The sequence below is a fragment of the Buceros rhinoceros genome, unplaced genomic scaffold (genome assembly GCF_000710305.1).
Source record: "Buceros rhinoceros silvestris isolate BGI_N320 unplaced genomic scaffold, ASM71030v1 scaffold1035, whole genome shotgun sequence".
Classification (NCBI taxonomy): domain Eukaryota; kingdom Metazoa; phylum Chordata; class Aves; order Bucerotiformes; family Bucerotidae; genus Buceros; species Buceros rhinoceros.
Genome location: NW_010412099.1, coordinates 69,276 through 78,871, shown reverse-complemented (window position 1 = coordinate 78,871; position 9,596 = coordinate 69,276). Strand labels below are relative to the sequence as shown.

Sequence of the window (9,596 nt, the reverse complement as noted above, 5' to 3'; positions counted from 1 at the left end):
CCACTCTTTCATATTGGCTGCCATCAGGAAACCAGTGATGCTGCCTATTAACACCGTGATCCAAACAAATCAATGGTGCAAAATTTACCAAGCAAGAATTCAACAAACTCTGTTCTCAGAGAGGTGAGAGCTTAAGAAATCAGAATTTGACTTATGCCAGGTCACAGAGCACCGGGTCTTATCCACAGACCTTTAACGTTTCTCTCACCCCAGTTTTCCAAACGGTATTTCATTGTGATATTAAGATCACTGCAACTTTGGAAGCATTGTATTAACTCCTTGGGGCAGTTATGGGCTTTGATACCAATTGCTTTTGACTGTGTTCCTGATTAGTGCATTAGTAGCAATAACAGAAAGCCTTACCCTGCTGGGTCGTAGGTTCAATCGGCTGAGAGGCTGCCTGCAAGACTGGCTCAGAAGCAGAGGAGTCTCCCAGCACAGAGTTTAGAGAGTTCTCAACAGAGGCAGGGGTAGCTGCAGAGGGAGAAGGGAGAACACTAGGCTTGGATGAGGGAGTCGAGGCATTCGGGGAGTTGGGAGAAGGAGAAGCTTGAGCTCCAGACAGTGACAGAGGCGGAAAGGAAGGCAGTGGAGGGGGAGGCGGTGGCGGAGGCAGAGTTGGACCTGAGGTAGAAGGTGAAGGAACCGGATAAGCCACGTTTTCAGGAAGCCCATTAGGAGCTGTGGGAGACGTGGACATCTGGGTCACTGGATTAGAAGCTGACACTGGAAGGACAGGTCTCGGACCAGTAGCTTTGCCTGGTGGACTGCTTATCATCACTGGAGGAGATGGGGGAAGAGGGGCAAAACTAGGCGCGGACCAGGCAACAGGCTTTGTATTTGGAGGCAAAGTTGCCGGGGCATTGACAGGAGAAGGGGGCCGAGAACTTTTGTTCAGCGGACGAGGAACCGTAGCATAATGGGGGAGAACAGGGTGAAAAGCTGAGCCTAAAGATGTAGCAAAACGCGATGCAGGGTGCCTTAGAGGCGGTGTAGGGGGAGTGGAAGTCGGTGGTGCAGAAGTCACTACAGCGTACTCCGGTGCGGCCTCTGACATTGGTGCTGAGACTGCTTTTGCATATGATGGAGGAGGCGCTGAAGGAGGCTGGCAACTGGAGTATTCAGGAAGTGGAGTGCTATACGGGGAGTTGTCGAAAGATGGAGCTGGACAGAAGATGGAAAGCAGCAGCAAAGGCAGGATAAAAAAAGGAGAAAGAGAAAAAGGGAGCTAATGAAGCAACAAAACCAGCATTCAAACAAAATGTATAAATGTAGACTACAGTTAGTACCAGAGGATTAGGCACAAATGAAAATACTGGTAGGAAAGTTTTACATAATATCAACAGCTGCTTTTAAATTTTACCAACTATTTTTGTGCCAACATTTGAATTTACAATTATGTTCTAATATAAGTTTTCTCAAACCCCATCTGTGAGATGGATTAGATATTGGGTTGATTAATCAATCTTCTATCAGGTTTTATCTTTTTCTTTGGTTGCAAACTGCAAGCAAGTGTAGTGATCTTAACATTTGTTACAACTCCACTAACAAAACTCCTACCATAGGCAGCAAGTATCGTCTTTTTCCTCCCCAGAAAAAGACTCCATCACGAACTCGGAAGTACTGCAAATGCAACTACCAATAAAACCCCCTGCTGTAAAACAACTAGCTCTCACATCATATTCCTTGACCATGACTTGACTTCCTATGTAAATTCAGTTTGCTCCTAAAGAACATCCAATTGAGTGACTAATGTTCCATTATATTACCAAAATGAGAAAGCTTTCAGTTATCACTGGATACATTTCCGCAGGCAGTGCATTATCTTATCTACAAATACATAAAGTACATTTCACTGAAATGTTACTACAATGATAAATTAAGCAAGACTTCACACTGAAAGGCATTTCTCGCACTATTAATTTGCCTTATATAGGTACATACCTTCTATATTAACACACTCGACACATTTAGGGGTTTTTTCCGAATTGTGTAATGAGAATACATCTTACTGAACAGAGCAAACAACGAATAGGGAATTTAGATGTTAACTCATCATGCTTTAACTAATGTTGGAGATGCCCAACATGATTCAAGTTATTCAACCAATCAGTATGACAGTGGAGTGAGCAAATAGTGCACAAAAAAATTATTTCATAGTTAATGGAAAATTATGACAGGAAAGTCAAAGCTGTTGTACTTCTTGCCATAAGAAAAGGAAGCAATTCCAGCAAGCAGAAGCCTGAAATACTGACTGCTGTTACACAACTGTACTTACTGCCCTTTGCGGCTTCTCTCCCACTCCAGCACCCAAACACATGAGGAGTAGTCTGGTACTTGAATACACTTGGTTTTGAAATTCTTACCAGCATTTGAAATTCTTCTCTCTCTTTCCCATTCCAATTGTTCCCTTTCCAACTGTTCTTGCCGTTCTCTTTCTTGCCTTTCCCGTTCAAGTCGTTCAAGTCTTTCTCGATCCTGCCTCTCCTTTTCTTGTCTCTCCCTTTCTAGGCGCTCTTGCCGTTCCCTTTCTTGCCGTTCTCTCTCCAGTTGCTCCTGTTCTAGGCGCTCTCTTTCAAGTCTTTCCCTTTCTAGCCTCTCTCTTTCCAGCCTCTCCCGTTCCATCCGTTCACGATCCAGCCTTTCCCGTTCCAGCTCCTTCTGCCTCTGCTGTTCTTGCAACTGTCTACAATTGTGAAAAAAGGAGAAAGACTAAGCTGCAAAGCGAAAACCAAAAATATCAAGCAACTGTTAGACGACAAGAAGAGATAAACTAATCAACAATCTTTGCACCAGCAAGAACAAAAGCACAGCATTCGTACCTACATAAAATTCTTAATTCTACCTGCCATTTTTCTGAGCTGAATAATAGTTTTATTATGTTTACAGTACAAAGAAGCATATATCAAATTTCCTCTTAATTAATTTAACATTCCAAGAAACGGCTTTCTAGAGGTAAGAACAGAAAGCTGCTGTTTATGATTTGCTGATACGATCTTCCCAGTTTGGGATATGGAGTTACATTTGTTCTTTGCACAGTATTTTATACTCGAAGCAGCGAATAAAAGCACAGTGAAATAGCAGCAACACCAATACTCATTAAAAAACCCACCCCAAACAAATTATGTTTTTCAGATAAACTAGTCAGCTAATATTTATCCAAATTTTACAGAAGCATCAAAATGTACATGTGTCCTTCTCCACTTCCATAATTCTCTACACATACATACAACTTAATCAGCATCCAGACGAGAACACCCTGGAGGCAGCAGAAAACTGGACAAGGTCAGAAAAAAGAAAAAACCAAACCAAATCTACTGCACAGAGCTGGGAAGTTTTCCAGCTCACGGGAGTCTTTGCAAAGGAAAGCAGAGAGGGGAAGATGTGGAGAGGAGGAAAACAAGTAAAAGCCAGGCAGAGGGAATTATAAGGAACTTCCTAAGGGTAAGAAGGAATCATGCAAAATTCACTGCCAAAGCCACTAGGGCGGCTGAAAGAAAGGATTTTCCTGCAAAAATACGTCAGGAAAAGCTGTGAATAACCCTTCTGCTTTTTAACTCAGCTTTGTATTTTCTTTATTTTTCTGGAGGGTGGGAGGGTACATGTGGGGGTTGATTTATTTTTGGGTTGTTTTTTTTTTATAATCTTAAAAAAGGATACACGTTTCTGGTTGGCTAAAATACAGCTTTTGATTTTTCAAAGCTTTTGGGGAAACTCACTACTAAACCCAATATTAGGTACATCCTTTTCAAAGCTGGGGCCACTATATTCCTATCAGTACATACGACTGAAAACGTTGTCAGTTATAGTCCTCTATTTAAACTCTTATTTTCAAAAAAAAACCCCACAACATTCAAAAAGAAAAGCTTGTATATAAAGCACACAGCCATTTTTTTCGGCCATGCTCCAGACAGAAACTGAAGACAGCTTCTCAAGTACAAAGCACAGCCAGCTTTTAACTGTAAAGCAAAAAAGAGACCTAAATTTTGGCACCTTAAGCTACTAGATACACGTTTTCTATAGACTGCCACTGGGTGATCTTATTCAGAAAGGCCATTGGTAATTCCATACTATATTCTTAGAGCCATATAAAATTGAAGTCTGAAAACAAAGGGAACTTCAGCTGGTTTACTCCTATTCACGCCCAGAAATTACTGGCAGAACTGGAAACCCCAGTCCATGCACTGTGACTATGGAAGTCTATACTCTTTCAGACCAATGTTTTTCCTTTATCAACAAAAACAACAACAAAAAAAAAACCCCTGAAGAATACCGAAGTTTTGTTAATTGCTATAAGCACTTAAGTTCCAGTTAGGTACAGGAAAACGACTTTTCATTACTGAACTTGTTACACAACTTACTCAGAAGCAGCAAAATAGTTCTGCTTCTGTATGAGTTCCTCCCTCAGGCTCCTATAACAAAGGCTGACTAGCAGTCACTAAGAAATTAGAGCTGTAACTCAGCTTAAGTGCTTGATTTTTAGCCTTCGAAGTCCACCAAAAAGTCTGGTAGTTGAATGATAAGTATTTGGAACCAGTAGAGGATTTCTACAAAATATCAAGAGAATACAATATAAATCACAGAAATTTAACCTCCAAAAGAGATATTGAAATATTATTGGTATTGCATTTTTGCTTGCTCTGTGTTGTACCAAACTAGTTCTGCATGCTCATTTTTCCCCTCGGATAAAATCTATTACTAGAGGAAAATGGGGTTTTCATCACAGCCAACTTCAGCTGGATCACCTCAGGTTCTTTTTCTGTAAAGGAGTGCTGGATGCTAATATCTGTAGCTAAAAGGCTATTCAGAGCAGAAGTCAACATGTACAGACTCCAAAGCAGCTTTGTTTATTTTGTTCCTTCATTTTTATCCATTTCCCAGAAATTAGCATGTTCTACTTAGAAACATACACACTGTTAATCCTAAAACTCAAATGTAGACAAGGCATTTGAGGTTATAAACATTTCATGTTATATTTAGTTTATAAAACCAGAAGGTATCTATTTACTGGGTTTAACAACATTTCAAGCAGCTGCCAGATATTTAAATTTTCTTTTTAAGTTGTTCATGCCTTCGCAGAAATAGAATCTCAATATAGGTCACTTCTCACATAAGAGCAGCGTCACCAAAGCAGCTCTGCAATAAGCCATACCAAGAGCTGTACCATTTCATAATTTCATAAGCAACCTGGCAAAGAAACAACGAATTGCTCTGGAATAAGCTCCTTAATATTATTTAGGATAGTAAGGATGATGGCTGATTATGAAGAACTACCGATGGATCTTCTAATTCCAAGTAACCGGGCAATAAAATTGGCAAATAAAACCCAACTGAGATGTAACTGAAGGGATGCAGGGGAGAGAGAGGAAATTGCTTAATTAACACAAAGTGCTGGACAAGTTGATTACTGCCTCAGGAGTGAGGTATTAAAGTTACAGACCATTCTATGACAACATCCATTCATTAACATGCTCTGTTCAAAAACCTAACCAGATGCTACACATTAGAAAAGGATTACAGAGCAGTGTAGAAAATACTATCTTACTGTTTCACAAACCCTGCATCTCTGTTCCCATCTCAAAAGGGAAAACAGCAGAACTGAAAAGGTTCAAAGAGCACCAACACTATGAACAAATCTACCAGTTTCCAATCAAAAAATAAGAAGCTGGAATTCTGCATTCTGGAAAAGAGAATTGGGGGTCTATAAAATTCTGAGCGATAAGGGCATCCTAATACAACAGCTGTGAAGAAAGATTCAATGCAACTAAGAATAGCAAAAATCCTTTAAATTAAAAAAAAGGAATAAGCACCTCCTCACATCAGGCAGATAAGCTGTGGAATTCCTTGCCAAAGTAATTCAAAGGAGTAGGAAAAAGCCCACAGAACAAAAAACAAACAAACAAACCAACCAACAAAAACATGGAAGCTCATTTACAAAGCACAAATAGCATCATGCACAAGAATCTCTTGAATCAAAAATGCCCAGCGGACTGGAGAGTAGCAGGGCGAAGTATTCCAGGCATTTGCCCCCCCAGAAGGCGGGGACTTTTTCTTGAGTTATACTTAAAAGCTTTGCTATCTATTGAGAGGGGCACGTTCATACGTGTAGGTGTGTATGTGTGTACTGTACACAAGGAGAGAAAGAGAAAGACACAGCCGACAAGACTGTATTTATATAACGTATATTCTGTCTCTATATACCATGTGACTATACGCAATTTTAGCTAAAGCAGAAGGTGTATGTCTAAGTCACACTGTTCAAGTTTGACTAACTCTCCTAATATACGTGAACATGTTCCTGAGGCATCCTTGGGGTTGTTGTTCTCTTTAGAGAGCTACAGACACACAATGCCCACGTATTGTTACAAAATGTGCCTAAGCATTTATATATTTTAAACTTAGCCAATACAGTTTGACAGAGTTGATTGACTGAAATTTGCTGTAGGTTATCTACTAAGATACGGATAAAAAGCCGCGAGGCCACCACTTTCATCTACACAGGACCTGAATAAGAAAGTTCTCATTAGTAAATAAACAGTAAGTGATTCAGTGTTTAGCATTTTATTTTTGTAAAAGAATCCTGATTTTCCATTTCTTCTGGAAATAAAGGAATAAACCTCGGATTTTTTGAAAAGTGTAAACAAAAACTATGAACAAGTTGAGCACTTTGCTTATGATACAAATGCTCTACCAAGAGAGGGCAGCAAAATACCTTGCAAATGTTTATCTTAAATAGAATTCCAATGCAGTAAGACAGGAGATGAAACACACCATCGTCAAGCATAATTTTAAGTTTATTCTCATATATTGCAGAAGCATCCCTTTGTCAACAAGCAAAAAAACCCAAAACGACACACCACAACCCACTACATTTTTACAGTTATTTTAACAGTTTAAATAAACCTTTTGAATAGAAAACCAGAAGTGGCACAGGTCAAAGGATCAGTATGCCAGTAAGGCAATCGAGTTGCTTTAACACAGCTTAATGAGCAAGCATGAATGTCCTAAACTAAGAACTACAGCTTAAGAGGTGCTAGAGCTGTAGTTTAAAAAGATTAAGAACTCATTATTAAAAAAAAAGATTATAAATTTGTTTGTATTAAACCCCTGGGTTTTGTTTAGTTAGCATTAGATAATGTAATTGTATTTTTAAATTTTGTCAGAGATCAAACCTACGTTATGCAAAAGCATTAGTAGATTAAGAAGAGTCATTACGCATCAATTAAAGCATTTCTGAATTTATAGAATCACAGACTCATCTGGTTGGAAGGGACCTTTAAGATCATCAAGTCCAACCGTTCACCCAGCACTGTCAAGGTCCCTGAACCACGTCTCTCAGTGCCACATCTACGTGTGTTTCAAACATCTCCAGGGATGGGGACCCAACTGTCAAGACTTTGGTAGTTCTAAACCACTACGGGAATGTTCAAGAACATTGTGAAGCAATACATGAAAATTATTCAGCCTTAGAAAGCACAGTATTTAGCTACCAAAACAACTTTTGAAAAAGCTAAAGAGGTACTAAAAGTGTATCTTACAGCTCATTATGCTAAGGCAAAGTGATTCTAATTATTGTAAAAGTGTGAATTACTAGAATCTAAGAGCTGATTTACATCGAATAGCTGAGACTGCTATAAAACTGTGACACATCAGTCACACACAAAGTACCATTACACCTGGGTTTATATGCAAAGAGTCAATTCCAGAAGAGCTACTAGCTTTATCATGTATCATGTTCATTAAACTTTGTTTGGATTTTAATTAGTTTCATTCCAAAAGCATGTTAGGGTGTTGGGGAGAGGGGGCTTTTCTTGATTTTTTTTTTTTGTGATATTGGTTTTAAATAAGCTTACTTTAATATCGCAACAGCTTTTAAAATTATTTCCCCTCTTGCCCTTATACTTTTGTCCAGTTAAGGAGGTATGTATTGTCAGAGGATGAAGAGAAAATTTGTAACACTAACTTGTGACTTTTAACTCTATCAGCATTAATCCTGCAGTTCTTTGGGCAGACAAGACTCAGAAGCATGACTACGTTCTTGAAATAACTTACAGAGGAAAATGCAGTGAGCAGGGTTAAGTACACACTGTTGCATCCCTGCTAAAAAATAAAAAAAAAAAGAGAACACAAAAATACCCACACATCCCATGATGGTGAAAGTACTTAGAATTTCTCTAAGGTGACAACTCCAAAAAAGAATTGCAGTTAATTTACCCAAGTAGACACAAAGCCTTCCCAGTTTGTTCTGAATCACATCCTAAAAGGGAGTAACGATTAAGTGTTACACTCTCAGCTCTTGATGCGATATGAAATGAGCCAATACCACATGTACAGTAAGATCACTTTCTATTATACCTTTACAAAGTTACATCACTACATTCAACCACTAGTGGGTGATGATCAACTACGAAGCTATCCCAAATTAATACTATCCATCACTTTTAGATCTGGACTGGTGGTGGGGGAGGGAGGCACGGGGCTGGCTGGTTTAGCTCCTGCTCCTGGAGATGTTCCAACGACTGGCAGGGATCCTCTGGTCCCTCTGCTGAAGACTTGAACAAAGCAATCAAAAGAACTGAAGCAATCAATCAATCGAATCAATCAATTCTCTTAAAATACGGCCATTACCACATGAGTTAAAGGGAAGACAAAGATCTCAACTAGATTAGGAAGTGTCAATGTTTACTGGTAAAACAACCTTCTGGGTCAGAGTAGCCTTAATAGCTAGAGAGAACCTGTCCTTTCCTGTAACACCTTTTACATTTAAGCCTTTACCTTGGTCATCTGCAGAAGAGTTGCTGCAAGCATCTCAGTTTGCAGAAAGCCTGTCCTCCCACCAGAGAAAGTATGCCTCAACATTAAGCAACCCTCATTATGTCAAAAACCAGAGCTGCTGTCACAAGAGCATCAAAGAGAAAAAACTACAAATAACAAATTCATTGCTGAAACCATTTGCGAAAGCAAATAGCTGTCTGCTCTGGCAGGTCACCTTCTCCCCTCAAGGGGAAGTTTTCCTGTATGTTCATGTAAGTCTTCAGGATTCTAATGCTGGCTTGCTGTGCTCTTGAATGTGGGATCAGGCCATTAAATTTTTCCCTAAAAAGACGATAGGAAACTGCACCAAGAAAACCATATATCAACCTGAATAACAGAAATTAGCCACAAACCCAAAAGGTTTCTTGTCATGGAGCCAGGTACATTATAAACAGACGTATTTCCATGAACAGTACAGACAAAAGCATCTCTTTATCACATCCTAATTCAACAGACACTGAGCCGACAGACATTCCTAAGATGAACAGAAACTGGTTTGAATTATTTAATTTTAAAACTCACTGCAGAAAACAAAGACCCAAGACAAAGCCTGCAGAAAACAAAATATCTTGAGGAACAGACCTCACTGAAGTAATTGTTGCACTGAGTGGAGAGGTCAGCTGCAGGCAGGCAGATAATACCTAGTACTTGACATCTGTTAGTCATCATTTATGAACACACCGATTTTACATTCCATTTAGTGAGGCATCAAATCACCCAGAAAGATCAATAGGAATACTAGCCTTATTTTGTCTGCTTAAGGACACAACAACAACAAAAAG

At 39.3% G+C, this 9,596-nt stretch overlaps 1 protein-coding gene across 6 annotated transcripts in view; it reads right to left on the bottom strand.

Annotated features, from left to right (window-relative positions):
• The window catches only part of ENAH (enabled homolog (Drosophila)), a 47,077-nt gene that overhangs the window by 15,877 nt on the left and 21,604 nt on the right, over positions 1–9,596 (bottom strand). For 3 of the 6 annotated variants that reach the window (XM_010136226.1, XM_010136227.1, XM_010136228.1), the window contains 2 exons: positions 2,367–2,686; positions 364–1,164 (listed from right to left, as the gene is read on the bottom strand). In XM_010136226.1, coding sequence (XP_010134528.1) covers positions 364–1,164; positions 2,367–2,686 — 1,121 coding nt within the window. The remainder of the gene's footprint in view (positions 1–363; positions 1,165–2,366; positions 2,687–9,596) is intronic. The other 3 variants (XM_010136229.1, XM_010136230.1, XM_010136231.1) reach the window with 2 other exon arrangements.